Source organism: Mauremys mutica, chromosome 8, assembly GCF_020497125.1.
Source record: "Mauremys mutica isolate MM-2020 ecotype Southern chromosome 8, ASM2049712v1, whole genome shotgun sequence".
Taxonomy (NCBI): domain Eukaryota; kingdom Metazoa; phylum Chordata; order Testudines; family Geoemydidae; genus Mauremys; species Mauremys mutica.
Genome location: NC_059079.1, coordinates 23107426 through 23128395, shown reverse-complemented (window position 1 = coordinate 23128395; position 20970 = coordinate 23107426). Strand labels below are relative to the sequence as shown.

The 20970-nt window shown below is 43.2% G+C and overlaps 1 protein-coding gene across 4 annotated transcripts in view; it reads left to right on the top strand.

Moving 5' to 3' along the window:
- The window catches only part of SLC44A5 (solute carrier family 44 member 5), a 187169-nt gene that overhangs the window by 103671 nt on the left and 62528 nt on the right, over nucleotides 1-20970 (top strand). For all 4 annotated transcript variants that reach the window (XM_045027390.1, XM_045027392.1, XM_045027391.1 and 1 more), the window contains exon 3: nucleotides 17876-17949. In XM_045027390.1, coding sequence (XP_044883325.1) covers nucleotides 17876-17949 — 74 coding nt within the window. The remainder of the gene's footprint in view (nucleotides 1-17875; nucleotides 17950-20970) is intronic.

Sequence of the window (20970 nt, the reverse complement as noted above, 5' to 3'; positions counted from 1 at the left end):
TGCTTAAACAGTGTGCCCAGCAGGAACACATGGCTAAAGGTAAATAGCTGTACATTAATTCTTCCTCATAGTTACAATGGATGATAAATGGGGAAATTAGTATTGACATTTGTGCATACTTAGATTAATGTGGTGTGTGTTAAATAGTGGGATGCTGAGTTTGCTCTCTTTGTAGGGCTAAAAGCCTGATCTAAAGAGTGTGGCTGTTTTGCCCTGTACCGCTGGTACAATCTGTACTTAAAGCCAGTGTAATCCAGCCTCAGTGCAAGGAGGATCCTTTCTTGGCAGAGAACTGGCCCAGAGGATATTAGGCCCCTCCGTCTCCCTACTTCCAGGCAGCATGGCAAGGAAAAGGTACTGTAAAGGAGTCCTGGATGGGACAGCTCGATTTCATACTGATCCCAGCCTGCAATTTCAGCCCCTTGGGACTGTTTATAGTCAATGTAAAGTATCAGCCATGTTAGTCTGGATCTGTAAAAAGCGACAGCGTCCTGTGGCACCTTATAGACTAACAAAAGTATTGGAGCATAAGCTTTCGTGGGTGAATACCACTTCGTCAGACCAGTGGGTATTCACCCACAAAAGCTTATGCTCCAATACTTCTGTTAGTCTATAAGGTGCCACAGGACTCTCTGTCGCTTTTTAGTCAGTGTAAGTTAGAGTAGCCCTTAGGCTGCTCCAGGGGCATGCACAAGGGGGCAAGCAAGTGCACAGGCCCCCCCCCAATAATCAGCGGGCTCCTGGTCTGTGGCAAGGAGAGTGAGAGAGCGGGGTTAGAGGAGTTCTCTCTCCCTTTCACAGCCCTGGGGCTAGAGGAGCTCACTCTCCCTGCTGCAGGCCCAGGGGAGAGAAGCTCTCTCACTTTCCCCTCCACGGCCCCGGGGCTGGAGGAGTCCGAATTCCTGTGCACGCCCTGCTGCTGCTCTAACTCAGTGCAGGGGGAATGGCCCTGCCTGAAGGAGGAACAGAGGAGTGCAAGGTGAGTTTTAAGGCACTGTTGTGCACACATACATTGCTGACTTACCCTGCGTGCTATTCAGCTTTAGCTGGGTGTCTGTCCTCCAGCTTTTAGTGAGGTAATTGTCAGAGTCCCACTGTCATGAATAGTTAGTAAAGGGTTAAAGCATAGTACCTGGTGGGCATCTGACCTGAGGACCAATCAGGGAAGAGAATTTGAAACTCCTAGGAGGGAACTTTTCCCTCTGTTTGGGGGGGTCTTTGTCTTTGGCCGTTTGGAGTTCAAGAGACCAGACGAGTTAATCAAGTCCCTACAAGTTCCACCTTTCTGGACTAATTTCTTCTAGTCAAGATAGTGAGTATTAGAAAGATACTTTGTGTCCTTATCTAATAATCCTATGTTTGCAATTCTGTGTGTTTGTTATTGATTATTCTTAATTCTGCTTGTACTGGTTGTACTGAGAAAGAGAGGGGATTCTCTCCAGAACTTAGCAAGGTTATACCCTATGAGTGCCCAGCTTGGATTCATAGAGATTCTGTATTTTCTTTTGTTCTCTTAATAAATTCTTTCTTTTCTTTGGACTTGGTTAATTCCTTCCCTTGGGGAAATTCAGGGGAAGGGGAGGGGGAAGTGGGCTGCTTCCCTGTGTGTAGAGATTCAAGGCGTTTGAATCCAGGCAACTCTGTCTCCAGAGCAGGCTGGAGAGAGGGAAGAGAGGGGGAGGTTCCTCCTCTGTGAATTGATCTGTGTTCCTAAGGGGGGAAACAGGGGTGTCCCGGCCCACGGAATTGACCGGGTGGTGGCAGCCGAAGGGGAGACCTACCCTAGGATTTTGGGGTGGGGGGAAGACATGCGGGTCCTCACTTTGAAACCGCCCAGTTCCAAGTGAGGGTAGACTCCTGACACCCACAGACACAAATCAGAACATGTCTTTAGTTTCTTCTCCACCTTTAATTTAGTGTTGTTCAGTTGCGTAGGGTAGCCCAGTTCTAGGATGCACATGTAGAATTAGGATAAAAGGTTGCTATGTTGTCATCAGTGACCTATAATAAAAGAGCTGGTGGCTGTGAGGGAATTTTTCTTTATTGGTATTTAAACTGTGAGTGTTTGTACTATTACGTATATGGGATTATATCTTAAATATGGATGAACTTCATCCCTTTCAAGTTCTAATGCCAAATGTCATTTTAAAACATATATCAGCTGAAGCAGGAAATGAAAGTGATAAATATAAATAGAACAAATTTCAAAATTAGATTGTAACCTTTTCAGTGGTTTTCAACCTGTGGTCCGTGAACCTCTCCAGGTCCTCAGACTTTGCCTAAGATTTCCAAAGGGGTCTGCACTGCCATTTGAAATTTTTTTTAGGAGTCTGCAAATGAAAAAAGGTTGAAAACCACTGCTCTAAGAAAACTAGTTTGAGATTAAATATAAGGTTATAAAGGATAAATTATTTCAATTAATTAACACATCCCAAGGTGTCGTTTCCACCTTTTTACAAATTGCAGAGATAGTGAAGGAGGAGCTATATTTTATTCTGACAAGGTGAGATTTGTTAAGTGTTGGAAACCTTTCTGTTCAACTTAAACCACAGTAGAGTGACTTATATTTTAGGCATGACATTTTCTTATTATTTTTACAATGTGTTCTTCCCCGGGGAATACTGGGCCACAGTTCCACAGAGTACCATCATGAGAGTAGGAAAATGTGGTACATTCATGATTATAAGTGACACTGCCATATATTGCAGGTTTATTAGTGCTGCATTGATCTTCCCCTATTCAACTCTTGAATCCTTAAAGAAATTAGTGGGTGAAGTCTGCTAGAGTTTTTGAACAGCAAACTTAGTAATTGGAGCCAAAGGAAGGCCTTAAAGATCACAGACACCCAGAGAAAATATTGTTCAGTCCGCATGGTTATGGAATGATAAGAAAAGACCACTGTCAATCAGTGATTTATTGGCTATTCTTAAACTCAGAAAACTGCATCTGCCAACAGGAGTTGGAGGGGGTTCATCACCTCTCAGGATCAGGCCCTATAGCAACAGTGAACACTTTACCTAGTTTCACAATGCTAAAGACAGTTGTTTTTCTCCCAACCACTAAACTGAACTCTTTTACTGGTGTTTTGGGGTGCTTTGTCAAATGAACTGGGTTTTATTGAATGGTCTCAGCGCGTCATTCTGAGAACAGAGGCGTCTGAGTATGTCACAGGGGAGGCTAGCCATGCTGTGTTCATAAGAAGTTCAGTAATCCATGCTGTAATTGTTTAGGAATAAGTTTCACTAATGCCATTTTGAGATATTTTAATAGGTTACTAAATATAACCTTGATGACAATGCTGTTAGGTGCAAAACCACAAATTTCTCCAGTTTTTCTTCCAGCACTTAGTGCATTTCATACAAGAAAATAGTCTGTCTTCTTTCCATCCAGATTTTCTTTAAACTGCAGCAAGAGAATATTCACATATAGCATAGAATATCAGGGACCTCAGGAGATCATCCAACCCCCTACTCAAAGCAGGACCAATTCCCAGACAGATTTTTGCCCCAGATGGCCCCTGTCAGGGATTGAGCTCACAACCTTGGGTTTAAGGGGCCAATGCTCAAACCACTGAGCTATCTCTCCCCCCATCTAACGTTGTAGCACATTTTTGAAACTGCTATTATGTAGCTGAATCATAAAGCTACTTTTGAATTGTCTCTCATTTCGGAGTTGGTCTGAACTATTCCCCTATCCTCCTTGGTTATTTTTCCTCCCTCTTTTATGTAGTTTCTTTATTTTTTCTCATGAGTTCATACTGGAGTTTCTTTATTTTTCTCATGCGTTCCTCTTTGCTTGGTGGTATTCCCTGTTATCTCTAGAAGGACACAATTTCTCTTTGGGGTGGTTGCTAGCTCTTGCTATCCTTAAAAGCAACTTTAAATTTAAAACCCGCAGTTCATCTGACTGAAGATTATAAGACTCAGCTACTTGTTTTTTTGGCATATTTAACTTGGTAACATGTTTACAGTTCATGAACCCATTTTCCTTTGTGCATAAATGAATGTCTCTTACCTATACACTCTTAGGGTCATGGAACTTCAAAGAAGAGCTGAGGTCTGGTGAGAAAGGGGCTCTCAGCTTGGGAATCAGGAGCAAAACTTTAGCATACTGTATCCACAATAAAGTGGAGGGGATCGACAATAAAGGCTTTGATGTTTAACTGTTTTTTTCTTTTTCTTCCTGCCTATCCCCTAGTAAATTCCACTAGTTGTGATTTTATTTCATTTCCTCTATAGCAATGCCTCTGCGTGGACTCTTCTTTCCTTCCCTACCACGATGCTCTAGGAAAATGGGTAATTTCCTTTTCTTCCGAACTCTTTATATTCCTTCTTTACTTATCTCAAACATACTTAAGAAGGGTCATTTCATGACTAAAGCACAAGACTAGTTGCTAGAAAATCTGGGTTCTGTCCTTGTCTCTGCCTCAATTTTCCCATATGTGAGATAGGAACAATAGTACTTGACTACTTTATAAGGCTTATAAAGCACTTTTGAGATGCTATAGAAGAAAGGCAAGGTTCAGACCTTGGCATGGAGCCTTCTGTGCAGTAGAATTTCACCTTTGCTGCCTTCTGCAAGGACAGGTGGCCTGACCCACTCCTATTCCTTCTTGGATTTAAATGAGAGCTAAATTTGGGGACTGAGCCGAAAAAGAAAAAAAGTAAATCCAGTTTGATCTGACCTGAAACCCTTTTTTTTCAAGATTTTTCATTAAATTGAAAAACACAAAAAATAATTTTGAGTCAACAGTGATTTGACCTTTTTTGGTGTTTTTCACCCTTATTTGTGAGAGGTTTTTTATTTTGACCACATTTCAAAATAAATGTTGTTTTGAAATGACAAACTCAAGCCAATCTTTTTTTTAGTGGCCCACACAAGCTGCACCCTGGCAGGGTCCTGCCCCTCAAGCAAAAGGCAAGCCATGAAGAGACAATCAGAATCTTAAATCCACAGCCTATTTTGGAGCAGCTGTTCTAGAACTGAAAACAAGCAACTAGATATCATTATTGATGTTTGTCAGTGTTTAAAAACAAAACCCTTAAATGCTTGTGCTGGGTAGTTAAAGGAGGAAGAGACTGCATCAGGAAAGATTTGGGATGAGAGTACATGTTTTTTACATGTGGCCACATAGAGGCATGTTCTTACTAGTCTTATTTCCTTTCTTCTTTTACTACTAATTTAGTAAGGATTTGTAAACAGCAGTTGAAAGCTATAGAGTGCTGTGTTTAGGGCTCTGGGACAGCTTTGTCCTTTTGTTACATTTTAGTTGGCAGTGGGTAGTGCCTATATATGTGGCTGTTGAGTAAAGGTAACCGATAAATCCCATATCAATCAATCAATAAATAAAATTTCACTTTCAGACTCAGTTTGCTTCCTTCTGTCTTCTCCCCTTTTCGCTGATTGCTCTGATAGATTTTAAGACCACTATGTTCATGTAGTCTGACCTTCTGCATAACACCTACTATAGTACCTTGCCCCTTAATTTCTGCATAAAGCCTGTAACTTCTGTTTGATCTATAGCATATCTCTTAAAAATATCTCCAGTCTTGACTTAATGACTTCAAGTGATGAAGAATCCACCACATCTCTAGGTAAGTTGTTCCAACACTCAACCACCCTTAGTGTTAATTTTTTGTGTGTGCCCTATTTCTAGTCTGAATTTGTCTAGCTTCAGGTTCCACTCAACAGATCTCATTACACCTCTTTCTGCTAAATTGGAGCATTACCTTCTATGAGAAATCTTGTCCCCATTTGGGTGCTTGTACGCTGCGTTCAATTCACCTCTTATCCTTTTCTTGGATAAACTAAATAGATTGCGTTCTGAAATCTCTCACTACAAGGCATGTTTCTCTGGTATTTGAATCATTCCTGTAGCTCTTTTCTGAACCCTTTTCCAATATGCCAATGTTCTCTTTGAAGTGTGGGCACCAATAATGGGCTCATTAATGTCCTTTCTCTCTACAACATTCCTGTTCTCGCCTCTGATCCACTTAGGGTGACCAGATATCCCGATTTTATAGGGACAGTCCTGATATTTGGGCTTTTTCTTATATAGGCACCTATTACTCCCCATCCCCGTCCTTATTGTTCACACTTGTTATCTGGTCACTCTAGATCCACCTGTGGGGAGCTGGCTGAGACTAAAAATATATCCCATTAAAATGCCACAGACATTTTCCTTAACACACAAATCATAGTCCCCAGGAGTGATGTTCTGAATCAATTATATTTCAATATGCTTATGGCTCTGATTTGAATTTGGAGTGAAATCCTGGCCCCACTGAAGCCAATGGAAAAATTCCCATTAGCTTCAATGGAACCAGGATTTCACCTCAAGACAGTGTCTTCCTGCATCCCACTTACCTGACTGCACTAATAAAATAGGAATTTTTTCTTCTCTTTATCTGTGTAACCATCTAGAAAATAAATTTAGGACCATATGATGTGTGAATGGCCTTCATGATGATTAGATTTACAGGCAGGTTTGGTGATGGTTTTTATTGTAGCTTCAGACAGAAAATATGTCTCTAGACTAAAATGCCTGTTTTAATATACATTATGTTACACTACAAGATAGAATCAGAATCAATTATCAGAATTGGGTTTAATATTCAGACATCTTTTGGCTGAACTAGACTGTGTAAAAATATTTAACCATCAGAATATGAAATTTGTTATTACCTTCTGATAAGATCCAACAACTTACTGTTTTGTTAGAATTTATATCCGCTCAATCTCAGGCTCTGCTGAGAAATGAATCGTAGTTTGGTGTGCACTTGCGCTGTACAAGGTTTATACAGCGTTCAGCCTCCCTATGTTAATCTTTTGGGATATGTTTAATATTTAATACTGGTAGTTGCTGAGAAAATGGAGTTTTTTGACATAATCCATTTCAGTCTGCTGATGAGTAGCACAGACGTGAACATAAAATGGGGAAATGAGATGCATTGGACTTGTGATGATTACAATATTTTATTAGAATTGCCTCCAATTTTTTAAACTTCTCAGAAAATATAAAAGCAAGTGTTAGCAATAGACGAGAAGATTGCATGGTGTGTCTCTGGAAACTTAAATTTCAGTCCAGAAATTAGGTCACAAGTCAAATGAATTCCATGGTCCCAGCCTATTTAGTTCTCATGGATGTTTATCCACATTATACAAAATGCTGCACTTAAGCACAGTGGGCTTCCTAATGGAATAAGTGGGGTCTTGCAGGTCAGAACAGGGGTGCATTTGCAGAGCTGTGGGAGGAATCTTGTACAAAGCATGGTCACACTATGCTTGGCTCTAGCCAACCGTTTTCAGTTCTCCTCTCCACTGAGCATTAAAATTTCACACACACTAGAAGACTGAGGGAAAACAGCATGATTATGTACTTCGTCTGCAAGCATGGACTTTAAAATATTAAGGATCACATTTTACCCATAATTTTAAAATAAGCTAACAATAGAGACACTAATTTTGTAGCAAAACATGAACAGATACAAATGCTTCAGGTCTTAACCCTTTGTATACATTTATTTATCTGTGTAGACACACATCCGATCGTACATATATACACATACAAAATTGCACTGAAAATAATATTGAAAATCATCTTCCAAACAGATGGGTGGAATCGTTCCCATTCAGCGGGTCTGGTTTCCTTTTTTATCTCTAATTTAAATATAGGAATATCTCTTGAGCATGTATTTCTGATGTGCTCAGAGTCAAAAAACCTAACTGAAACAAGCTAAAAGCTCTCTGTCCCCAGGATAACACTCCAGCTAGTAGATTAATCCAGGGAGTGTTTGACTGAAGTGGTACGGTTGATTTCAGTCCTCAGTCTTTCTTTCCACAATAACTTTGGGCAAGATCCTCAGATGGTATAAATCAGTGTCTCTCCATTGACTTCAGTGGAGCTATATTGATTTACAACAGCTGAGGAGCTGGCACAGTGATTATTTCTGGATCTTTTAGACAGACTCAATAAACAGTGTGAAAACCACAGAGAGCTGTTCAGCATTTTCATAAATAGTGTATTTCACATTCTGGAGGCCAATCCAGACCAGCTGAGGGGTTGTGTCATTGCCTGCCCTGTAACCTTGAGTGCCTCAAAATGCTTTGCTGTTTTGTAGCTACCAACCTGGGCTGCTTACAACCAGCCTACCTGCATGCAGGTCACACCCTGATGGTCTGTGTGCTGGTTCAGCATCTCTGACCCCAGCAGCTGTTCTGCAGACCCACTTTGGCTTCTACCAGCCTTGGTTGCTATTTGCAGGGTGACCCCAACACACTTCCAATCCCAAATTTCCCTAAAATGGTGTGCTCTGCAGTGTTCAGCCCTCTCGTTAACAGATCAGAGAAGTAATAAGGTTTGTTTGTTCCTCTAAAGAGACACAAATACATGACAGCTTATTAACTTAAGTATGGCTAAATAACCCCTCCCTTTAAACACCACACTGAGTTGGTTTATAGTAAAATGAAACATAGGTTAAGTCATGCCGAATAAAAGGAATAAAGTTAGAAAGGGGTACTAGCAAATAAAAGTGAAAACACTAAAAGTCTAAAACATAATCTAGCAAGATACAGGCTTTGTTCAAGATGGTTTCACTCACCAGTCATTCTTCTTCCAGTCATGGCTGACTTTCTCCTTTCCATAGAAGTACAAGGAACTGGCTTCTTTTCTTCTTAGGTGAAAAACCTTTGCCTAAGCAAGTTTCTCACCTATGTTCAATTCCAGAGACTTCAACCCACCTTGGTTGAAGGACCCATCTTTCTCAGCTAGCAAGAGCTCTAGCCTATTGTCTGTGCAGTGACATGCCAAAAATGGCTTCTGTCCTTGCTTATATCTTCCAAGTTCAAAGAACTGGTTTCAAGAGGCAAGATGACCTCATGCTGCTCTTCTCTTCTTGTGGGCTTCCCATCCTCCTGTATGATTTCTGTGTAAATGGTGCTTCCATTGTTTCTGATTCCACCATGCTTAATTTACAAAGGAGACAGATAGCTGGGACATTCTCTCCTATATGGGAAGACTATATAGCCTAACATCAGTGAGTATCCATAATGCCTTATATAAAGTTAATATATACAGTTCACAATTATATGAATCACCCATGTGTCATTAGCTTTCAGAAAAGACCTCACTCTGTACACTTTTATAATACAGCAATATTGTATACCATCAGTTGTTTCGATTGCTTATCACTTGAGGTTCAGCATCCCTGTCTTTTTATAGACCAGTAAGCCTTTGAAATGGATTCTTCTGAAAAAGTAAAACCCAGATGTAGCTCTCTCCTGCTGGGTGTAGACCAGTGTTTCTCAACCTTTTGATACCAGGGACCAACTTGCTTCCTTCCTAAACTGTGTCAGGGAGATCTCAGGGACCGGAGCCAGTCCACGGACTGGTAATTCAGAAACACTAGTGTAAACAACATGCTGTCTTCTCCTCCACTTGTTAATGTGAGGTTTGCCTCCACTTCTTGTTACCTTGATAAGTCTGTTTACTGCTTATATGTATATTGAGGTAAACACAGATTCCTTGGTTTAGGGTAGACCTGTTTAACAACTCCCCCTCAAATACCTGGTTTGTATGCAGTTTGGTATTGCAGCCCAGAGAATGACACGTGGGTGAGGTAGTATCCAGTGATGAGCTGCCAAAATCTTAACAACGGGTTCCCTATAAAAAGTTCTGATTTAACAACGGGTTCCCTATAAAAAGTTCTGATTTAAGGGATGTGCGACAGCATGTATTTTTTGTACCAATAGGGTTACCATACGTCCATATTTTCCCAGGAGGTGATTAAGAACTGAAAAGCCTGACATGTCCAGGAAAATACAGATGTATTTTAACCCTACCTAAAGTTCTTTTTTAAAAAGATGGGGCTGAACTAGAAATGAGCTCCGTTTCACAAAACCCCATGTGAGGGTGGTGATCAGGGACAGTCTCAATTTTTGGTCTTTTTCTTATATAGGCTCCTATTACCCCTCACCCCCATCCCGATTTTTCACACTTGCTGTCTGGTCACTCTAGGGATTGTGCTGTGACATGTGTGGGTCCCAGCTGTTCCCTGCCCCCCCCTATTAAAGCAGGTGTGCAGGGTTACTGCCCTGGGAACTGCAGGGGGCACCAGTGGATGTGGGGGCTTGGCTGCAGATAGGGTCGTGGGGCAGGGCTAGCTGGAGGCAAGGGAGTGACACGGGCTGGCTGTGGGCAGGTGATTGCAGACGGGCGGGTGGGCTGCGCGGGTGGCTGTGGGCAGGGGGTGGGCTGCGGGGCAGAGGCTGGCTGGGCAGAGGGGTGGCTGCGAGGCAGGGGGTGGCTGGCAGGGGGCTGGGGGCTGGGGGCAGGGGCTGGCTGGGGGGCGGGCTGCAGGCAGGGGGGCTGGCTGGGGGCAGGGGCTGGCTGGGGGCGGCTGGGGGCAGGGGCTGGCTGTGGCAGGGGGTGGCTGTGGCAGGGGCTGGGGCTGCTGGCAGAGGGTGGCTGCGGGCAGAGGGTGGCTGCGGGCAGGGGGCTGGCTGGGGGCAGGGGGCTGGCTGGGGGCGGCTGGGGGCAGGGGCTGGCTGTGGCAGGGGGTGGCTGTGGCAGGGGCTGCAGGCAGAGGCTGGCTGGCTGGGGCAGGGGCTGGCTGGGGGCAGGGGCTGGCTGGGGGCGGCCTGGGGGCAGGGGCTGGCTGTGGCAGGGGCTGCAGGCAGAGGGTGGCTGCGGGCAGAGGGTGGCTGCGGGCAGGGGGCTGGCTGGGGGCAGGGGCTGGCTGGGGGCGGCTGGGGGCAGGGGCTGGCTGTGGCAGGGGGTGGCTGTGGCAGGGGCTGCAGGCAGAGGCTGGCTGGGGGCAGGGGCTGGCTGGGGCAGGGGCTGCTGGGGGCGGCTGGGGGCAGGGGCTGGCTGGGGCAGGGCTGGCTGGGGGCGGCTGGGTGGCAGGGGCTGGCTGGGGGCAGGGGCTGGCTGGGGGCGAGCTGCAGGCAGGGGGTGGCCCCTGCGAGCAGGGAAAGGCGGGGGCGGGGCGCAGATACTCACACGGTGGGAGCAGCAGGACGCAGCCGGAGCCCCAGGGCCAGAGGTCCAAAGAGCAGGAGCAGCAACAGGGCCAGGAGGCAGCTCACATGGCTCTCGCAGCACAGCGCAGCGCCCCCCGGCGGCCGGGAGGAGGAATTACAGGCTTCCCAGGCAGAGCCCATCAAAGCTTCCCTCGCAGGGAAGCCAGTTAACAAGCGGTTCTAAAACCGCTTCTAAATTTAACAACGGGTTCGCGCGAACCGGTGCGAACCGGCTCCAGCTCACCCCTGGTAGTATCTGAAAAGAGCTATGTAAGCTCGTCTCTCTCATCAACAGAAGTTGGTCCAATGAAAGATATTACCTCACCCACCTTGTCTCTCTAAATTCTTGGTTTGAACACATTTTAGTTATAATTCCAGTATACCCATTGTGTACATACAACACACAAGAATATTAATGATCAGTGACTTACTAGTTTTCAAACGATACCTCACAAGACATATTTTGTACAAAGATTTTACCATAGTGTGTAGGATGTGGATAGAGGGATGCTTAGTGTCACAGTGTATAATAGGTATTTTCACTTGTGTGAAGTGTTCGTAGCAACGAAGGAAGTGACCTATATTGGAAAAGTCACATAAGTGTGTATTAGCATAAAATCATGATTAATAAAGGTTTCAAGGGTGACAGTCAAGAAATGCTTCAGGCCAGAGCCACACATTTTTTTGTCTTGACTCTGCCACTACCAAGAATATGATATAAATCACGGCGAAGTTTATAAAACACAGCACTACATCTGTGGGGGTGGTTGCTGCTTAGATACCTAGGTGATAGTTGCCTTTGACTCTACGTTGGATAGCCACATCCCCTTCCTCTTTCCCCACTAGATCTTGGGGGAGGAGGATGGTGTTCTCAGAGTTCTGTTCTTAGTCTGCTCCCCTTCTATCTTTGCCCCCTTTCTCTAAATGATCTTGTCCATTCACACAGCTTCAACTACCATCTTTACACCAATGACTCTCAAATCAGCCTTGCTACTCCCGACCTCTGTTGTCCATTCGCTCCCACATCTCAACCTGTCTTTCTGATGGTCTGAAAACTTGAACTTTTTAAAACTGTGCACTCACTGGGGCAAAGCCTGTGTCTTCTGCTGTGATTGGAAAGTGCTTAGCAGTTTATGGGTGCTTATGCAATATAAATATTTACTTTCAGTGATCTTGTGGCTATCTTCCTTAGGCTGAGGAAAAAATCATAAGTGTTAGTCATTTCCTGAGCTCCACCCACAACACAAACTCTGCCCACTCACAACTCTAAAATGAGGTGCTGCTCACAGTAGATTATGCTGATCTTCTTGATAGGATCATCTCACTCCTTTCTTGGGTACTGTGGTCAGTACTGAAACAGTTGACAATTTAAATGTCAACATCGTTATTATCAGGCTTCAGAGTCAATAACCTGAAAGAGTCGACGCAGAGGAGTGCTGGCAAGAAACAGATTATTTCTTATTGCTAATGGAATTTTAATCAGTGCCTGTATCTTTGGCAGCACACTGCGATCTATATTGTTGTAGTATATTATACACCCCACTGAGATGAATGGGCAGTTTTACTTTTCTTAGAACTCCTGTTGCAGGCTCTCAAGAGACACCACTTCATGGCTTTCTTCTGGTTCACATTTTGCAGATTTCCTTCGCAGCCATAAAGGCTAGAGACTTAATTTTTTAAAATTAAAGCTGTCTGGCACACAATATTCAGCCACCAGGAAGAAGTACACCTCAGTGAGACAACATAGGCCAGCTCATTTCAACCCCTCTCATTAAAGATTCTCTGAAGAAAACTTAAGAAAATCTAGTGTTTAGGCTGATAGATGAACAAAGCGCCATTTGCATTAAAATCTTATTAGTACCTTTCTTGCGGACTTTCTAGTCTCCATAGTAGCAGCGTATGCTCAAAAGGAAGTATCCCTGAACACACTGAATCTGCCACCAACTCCAATGTTTATTCAGCTTTGCTGAATAGTGCCCTTTGGTCTGGCCACACTGTTTGATAAAAGTACCAGCCGCTCTATTCAGATCCATACCAGCTGAGATGATCTCTCAGTTCAGGCTACAATCAAGTAGGGGATCCTGAGTTCTGTTCATAGACCACAAAACAGACAGAAATTCTTTTTCCTACAGCATGGTTTCTTAGAGTGATTTCAAAACATAGGCATCAGTCCTGCAGAGAATTCTGTGTGAGCAGACCCCTGCACTCAGGCAGAGCTCCATTAACACTGAGCTCTGAGCAGCATAGATGCCTTAACGGTCAGCTTCAAGTTTGTCCACAAAGGAGTGATGTTTCCCATTGTCTGTATTCATACATGTGGATGGTGAGCTCTCTGGGGCAGAGGCTGTCTTTGTGTTATATGTTTGCACAGGGCCAGGGATCCAGGTCTGTAAGTGCTGTCGTAATACTGGTACAACTCTAATATTAAGAATAATGGTTTCTTGCTAGTGCAACATCTTGGACAGAATTGCACGCGTGAGACATTATGAACTGTAAAAACAATGAAGAGTCCCTGAGGCACCTAAATTTGTTAGTCTCTAAGGTGCCACAAGGACTCCTCGTTGTTTTTGCTGATACAGACTAACACGGCTACCACTCTGACACCTGTCGTCATGAATTGTAGAACTGGAGGATGAAGCCAGCAGAAGCAAGTAGTCCCCAAGAAGAATCATTAGCCACGGAATGCATGGTTTGTCCGTGAATAAGTACTTCCAATCTCGGATACTCAGTATTCATAGTCATTATTTATTTATCTGAATTCCGTTAACATCTTCTATGTACTGTGTAACCTCTATGAAGACACAGGAACAAAGTGTTTTCTTACTTTGTGCTGCCACATATAACAAAGCGAGTAAGCCAATCCATTTCTGAAAGGTGGTAGAAAGCAAAGTAGTACCCATAAACTAAACAAAATGACAACAGTAGGCAATACAATCTGGCATGGGGGCCAGAAATGTGCACTTATCAAATGAGATTATTTTATTACTTCACCTGGCTAAAATGAATCTCTTGGGTCTATCAGTGATTTATTTCTATGGAGACAGCAATGGTCAAGTAGAATAGTTAGGCTAACAACAAAATTTGGGCAAGATCTTGGGGTGCAACTGAACTGCGAAAAGGCAAAAGAACATTGCAAATTTCAAAGACAGCCATACTTTCACATTGACTTTCACATTGTCCAGTGCATTTTAGTTCGTGACACAAATGAATCATTATAAAAATACAGCATTATCATGCTCTGTTAAAATATCCTGTTGTCCGTGCAGTCATTGCTGCTGGGAAAAGGTTTGGACTCCATTTTTGGGGGTTGAAAAAATGGTTATATTTTTCCTTTTATAATTTTTGCATCATGTATCCCATGAGGATGGTGGGTATCTTTGTGTGTATGTACAGGTATATTATAAAAACGTGGCAGTGATATCCATGTGAAAGAGTGCAGGGGCCATATGATAAATTATATTTATCATGCACTCTCTCCTCAACACTCTGCCCACTAATCCATCTCCCCTAGCATTTATTTACCCCTTGAGAAGCTTCCTGCAGTTTCCTTGTCTTGAATACAAATACATCAGCAAAATCAATTTGCCATCAAAATGTTTCTATATTCCCCCTAAATGTGAGCATGTCTGCTCCAAAACAAAACCAGTTCAAAGCCCAGCACAGGCAATGCTCAGTCCTGCTTACAGCAATAAATGTAATATCCCAATATCTTGTGACCCTTCAGGGCTAGAAATGGGAGCCTAATCCTTTTGGGGAGGGGAGATTCCCAGCATTCCATTTGATCCAGTTTTGAAAACTCCCAGTGATTTTAAAGGCGTAAAATGGTGCCACAAGTATTCCTGTTCTTTTTGCGGATACAGACTAACACGGCTGCTACTCTGAAACGTGTGGAACAGTTATTTTAGGTCATTTGGTGAGGTATCTTATATATTTGTTTTAATTTTTCTCTCCTGCTGAGCCTTGGATTTCTAAGGTGAAATCCTGGCCCCACAAAATCAGCAAGACTTTTGCCACTGATTTCAGTGGAGCCAGGATTTTACCCATGGTAACAAGGCACCTGGCTGCACAGGCAGAGGGGTGCAAGAAATAGTCCCAATAAATTTATTTTAAAACTCTCCAAACCATGCCCAAAATAGTTTTGGTGCAATTATTATAATTATTTAATATTTCTATTATAGCAGCACCCAGAGGCCAGGATCAGTTGTGCTCGGCACTATAAAATCTGTGTCATACCCAGAACAGAAAATGGTGTGAGGTGGTAGAAATATTTGACACTTGAGTAACTGCAAAACTTTAAGGGATGAACTGGCACAAATGGGTATGGGCTCTGATCATACATAATCATAAATACCACGTGTACAAGAGGGTTCTGACAACAAGAGACTTATAATTAAAGTATTGTTATGTCCTAGTTCACCTTCCATTAGTATTTTTACCTGAGTTATCTTTTATTAAACACTGCACCATTTAACAGTCACTCTGGAGGGTGAGAAACTGAGCCTGAGTAAAGTATCAGAATTAGTGTGAAACAGATGTGAGCCTTACATTTAAAAAGGTTTAGTGCTTCTGCTGGTGTTAAGCGAAGGAAGCAGGTGACCCCATTTCCACTCATTATTTATCCATTTTGTGATACCAAATAAAATCTAAAACTTTAGATTAAAGCTCTCCTCAGAACTGTAATGTGCTGTCATCTATTCTCTGGGCAGACACTCATTACAGGGCACTTGAGAAAAGCTTCGTGTGTGACAACTGCAGCAAACGATAGGTTAAAGCAGTGGTTCTTAACCAGGGGTCCAGGGCTCCCTGGGGGGCCATGAGCAGGTTTCAGGGGGGCTGCCAAAATAAACCAGAGAGCAGGGCCAGCATTAGACTTACTGGGGCCCAGAGTAGAAAGCTGGATCCCGAGCCCAAGCCCCTTCTCTCTAGGCTGAAGCAGAAGCCTGAGCAATTTACCTTTGTGGGGCTCCCTGTGGCATAAAGCCCTGGGCAATTGCTCCGCTTGCTACCCCCTAACACTGGCTCTGGCTTTTAATCTACTGAAAAACAGTTGTTGTGGACATGGGTGGGCTGTGGAATTTTTATAGCATGTTGGGGGGTGGGGGCGCGAAGGAAAAAGGTTGAGACCTCTCTGGCTTAAAGAACAAGCGGAGCTCCATTGTCAGTTCTTTCAGTTTAACAAACTCTCGTTCATTAGATTGCCTCAGCACATCCCGATAGTCACACAGACCTGGAACCTAGTGCTGAGATTGTTTCTCTATGGAAAGGCACATGGGTCATTCATGCTTAGTTTCTTTTTCACATCCAGAAATGTCTCTCCAAGTTTTGCAATTGTTTAAAAGTTGTGTAATCTTTTCCCCTCTTCCCAGTCACTGGGATCTGGATCTACTCTTCACCCTCTCCTTTCAAACCCATAACTAAGTGTCCCCTATCCTTCATATCTCTCAGATTGGCCTCTCTAGTGGGGATCACTTTGGCCAGAAGAATCTGAGAGCTATAAGCCCTTATGTCTAATTCTCCATTCTTAATTTTTAAGGACAGTATTTCTGCACTTTCTTCATTATATCTGTCATGCTGATTGCAGCTGAATGATGGGACTTTTAATAAAACTCTAGCAAGATCTCTTCAGCCATTTTGGGGATTTCAGGGCAGGGATGCTGGAACAATTTGTATAGTGAGGGTGCTGAGAGCCATTGAACCAAACTGTAAGCCCTGTATATAATGGAAACCACTTCAAGTCAAGGGGTGTACCCTCAGCACCCCTAGTTCCAGCACCTATGTTTCACAGTGGATCCTCCCTACACACTCACACACTTTATCCACTTTAAAAAAGAAACTTTAATTGATCCTTTTTAGATGGGGCTATGGCAAAAATAGATGTTTGAAACTTGAAACTCACCATGGCTAAACCTCTGATTGAGGAGTAATGCCTCTTCTTGTGCTTGAAAAAAAATGGTTTTAATTTTAAACAGACTGACTTTAAGGGACAGATCCTCAGCTTGGCCTTGACCAGCATTGGTTTCAGTGGAACTATGCCAATTTACACCAACTGGTAGCCACTGGGACATTTATTCACGTCTGCTTGTTTAGACTGCTAGGCCGGGTTGGAGGTGGTTTAGTTCGGTAAGGCAATCCTTTACTTTCTTTTTAACTAGAAACACTCCTTAGCCAGGGGCGGCTCCAGGCACCAGCGGAGCAAGCGGGGGACGGACGGACGGTCACTGTGAGTGCGGCAGTCAGGCAGCCTTCGGCGGCGCACTTGTGGGAGGTCCGCCGGTCCTGCGGCTTCGGCGGCAATTCAGTGGCGGGTACGCCGAAGGTGCAAGACTGGCAGATCACCCGCAGAAACGCCGCTGAATCCACATGACCAGTGGACCACCTGCAGGCGTGCTGCCGAAGACCGCCTGACTGCCGTGCTTGGAGAGGCAAAAAACATAGAGCCACCCCTGTTGTTAGCCCACTTCTAGAGTGATTGTTGTTTAGTAGTCATCTAAAGCAAGGACATGTGAATATAAATTTATGAAGGAGAAGTGGAAGCCAGATAAGTTCAGACTAGAAATAAGGCACAGATTTTTAATGATGAGGGTAAATAACCATTGTTAAAACTTATGTTGGGTTGAGGTGGATTCTCAATCATTGACAATTTTTAAATCAAGGTTGGATGTTTTTCTAAAAGGTATGGTATAATTGAAAAAGAAATTAATTAAGGAAAGTCCTGTGGCTGGTGTAATTCAGGAGGTTAGACTATATGATGTCTGTGGTCACGTCTGATCTTATAATGTATGAATCAATCATTTACAAAGGAGGAGTTATTTTCGACACCTTTCTAATTCTTCAAAATGTTTCCTTCTGTCTTTAGGCACTGTACGGATGTTCTGTGCTGTGTAATCTTCATAGTCGTCATTCTGGGTTACATTGCATTAGGAATTCTGGGTAAGTAAACATAGGTAAAGTAGTGGCTTCTCTTGCAGGGGGAGTAAATAAGTGAGTCATTATTTTAATTGAAGAGTCCATTTAACTTTAAACTTTCTAATCAATGAGCCATATGTTTCCTAGAAGCAAATCATGAATGAATTCCTCACATTAAATGTCTGTTATTGTGATGTTGCAGTCTATATGGTTTTATAAAAATGTGCTAATGAGTGAATATAATGTAACTGGAATATGCTTCATGCAAAAGTCTCTTGTAAGGTATCATTACAAAGCTTATAATCTACTGAGTATGATCATCCTATTTGTATAAATGTACCACTCTTGTATCTGAAACTAGAAATATGAAATATAACTCTGAGGGCCTATTGTAATTATGCAAAGTGTGGGCCATTAATGGTGGTTTGGAATCTTGATGACTCCCATTAACCAGGACAATTGTCTGCAGATGGGTGTGTTTACCTGTAAGTCTTCCTGTTACCTGTGTGCTGGCAAGTGGGCAATGAAGTCTTGCAGTGACATGTGATCATGTCACCTTGAACTGGAATCCATCTTTAACCAGGTGTCTTTCCATTGAGAAGGAGGGGGTGGGAACCCAGAGAGGGATTCCTGCCTTATGCAAAAGATATATAAAGGGGTGAGAGAACAAAGGGACAGGAGCCATCATGAAGAATCCCCTAGCTACCACCTGAGCTGGAACAAGAGCTGTACCAGGGGAAAGAATTGTGCCCAGGCCTGGAAGGTGTCCAGTCTGAGGAAAAAACTACTGAAGCCTCTCTGAGGGTGAGATTATCTGTATTCAGTTTGGTTAGACATAGATTTGCGTGTTTTAGTTTATTTTGCTTGGTAACTTACTTTGTTCTGTCTGTTACTACTTGGAACCACTTAAATCCTACGTTCGTATTTAATAAAATCACTTTTTACTTAATACATATTCTGAATTAATGATACCTGGGGGAGCAAACAACTGTGCATATCTCTCTATAAGCTTTATACAGGGTAAAACGGATTTAGTTGGGTTTAGACCCGGTTGGGAGTTGGGCATCTGAGTGTTAAAGGCAGGAACACTTCTGTTAGCTGCTTTCAGGTAAACCTGCAGCTTTGGGGCAAGTAATTCAGACCCTGGGTCTGTGTTAGAGCAGATGGGCGTGTCTGGCTCAGCAAGACAGGGTGCTGGGGTCCCGAGCTGGCAGGGAAAGCAGGAGTAGAAGTAGTCTTGGCACATCAGGTGGCAGCTCCCAAGAGGGTTTCTGTGATCCAACACGTCACAGTTATAATCAGGGAGAGGTTGAAAATGATGTGTTTATTGATGGAAAACCCCAAAGTAAAATATATGCAGGTAAAAATCCCATCGTTCAATCATTTTGCTATCATTAACTTTAATTGAGAATTAAATTAATTGCCAGGAAAATCCTGGCACTTGTCACTCATCAAAAAACAAAAGCTGAGAAAAACATTAATTTTTAAGAGGCTTTGCATTCTTTAAAATATTAGCGAGAGCCTCTATGGGAGCAATGAATGGAGCAGAAAAAAATAATTTAATTGTGGGACATGGAGCTGTTCGCTTATCAGGGTATTCCGTGGTAACCGTTTAGTTTGCTTGTCTGAGAGAACTTCACTGAGTGAGGGCAAATGCCAGCTACCATAAAAATACAATTACTATGTGTTTGCATATTTGACTGAACTTAATTTCCTAATAAAAGACCATATGGCCCTGGCTTAGACACACGAAATGTCATCACTCTTTTTAATTCTGTGTTAGTATTTTCTCTACTGTACAAAACTACACTATGTGTAGTGTCAGAAGATGACAATAAGCAAGGTTGATTTTACACAACCAGTAGAAATCAGTAAGTATATGGGAATGTACATCATCCTCTCATTAGAATATACTATTGGCACAGCATCCCAAAAGTCATAATTCGTTCTGTCTCTCTTCAGCTCTCTGTCTCTGTTAAGATTTTGCTGCTTCTCTCTCCAGGTGCTCCTGTGTGCATGTGCTGTTCATTCCCTTGTTCACACATACTAGTTGTCCCTTCATGGAACATCCTGCTTTTAGAAAGGGGGAAAGGGAAGGAAATAAAGTGAATACACTTGCAAGAAATAACAATCAAGGGAGTCATTGCAGTTGAAAGGTAGCACCACACACTGACCCCATAACAGGCAGTAGTTGTCTAATGAATGGAGCATGATGCTGGCAGGCAGGAGACCTGTGTTCCACTCATGACTATGTCACTAAGTTGCTGTGCCATGTCAGGCAAGTAACGTAACTGCTCTGTGCCTCAGTTTCTCTATCTGTAAAACCGAGATAATACCTACCTTTGTAAAGCGCTTTTAGATCCATGGATGGAAAAAAATCTGTATAAGGGCAAAGAGTTAACTAATAAGCTATTAATACAGATCCTGTGCCTGTGTGCCATACATGGATCCAGTACTTTAATGGTTTCATTAGCAGTGGGATTCTTCTTGGGGACAGTAGTGGGTAGAGGGTGAGGGAGAAGGGTGTCTCTAACTGTACTTCATGCATTATTTAGTCACATTCAGATTAGCTTGTCTGCAGTCCTTTGGCTTCCTTGCACAGCTCAGACTCTGATGCTTCCTTAACATCGATGGCATCCTACGTGGGGATGGGGATCTGTCTGGTCTGTATCTGCTGCTGCTACTGGAGTGTGTATGAATGAAATTTGGCATTTGCTTTCTCATCTCTGCCTCCTCTTTTGATCCTGCTGCTTGTACTATTTGCTGTAGAGTGATGCTACGATCTGAGTTGCCCCTACTTTAATTGCCCAGTTACATTGTCTGTACCTCACTGGCCTCTTGTTTCATTCCAAGCTGGTACTAGCACTCATTTTACGTGTGTGTGTGTGTGAGAGAGAGAGAGAGAAACTCCACTCAGAGTTACAATAGACATGAGGAACAATTGTCAGAGCGTGGACACTATATGTGTCATCACCCACTGGGTCAGAAAAAGGCAGGAGATGGCTTAGTCCTGGCGCAGCAGCAGGACTTCATGCTGCATATACA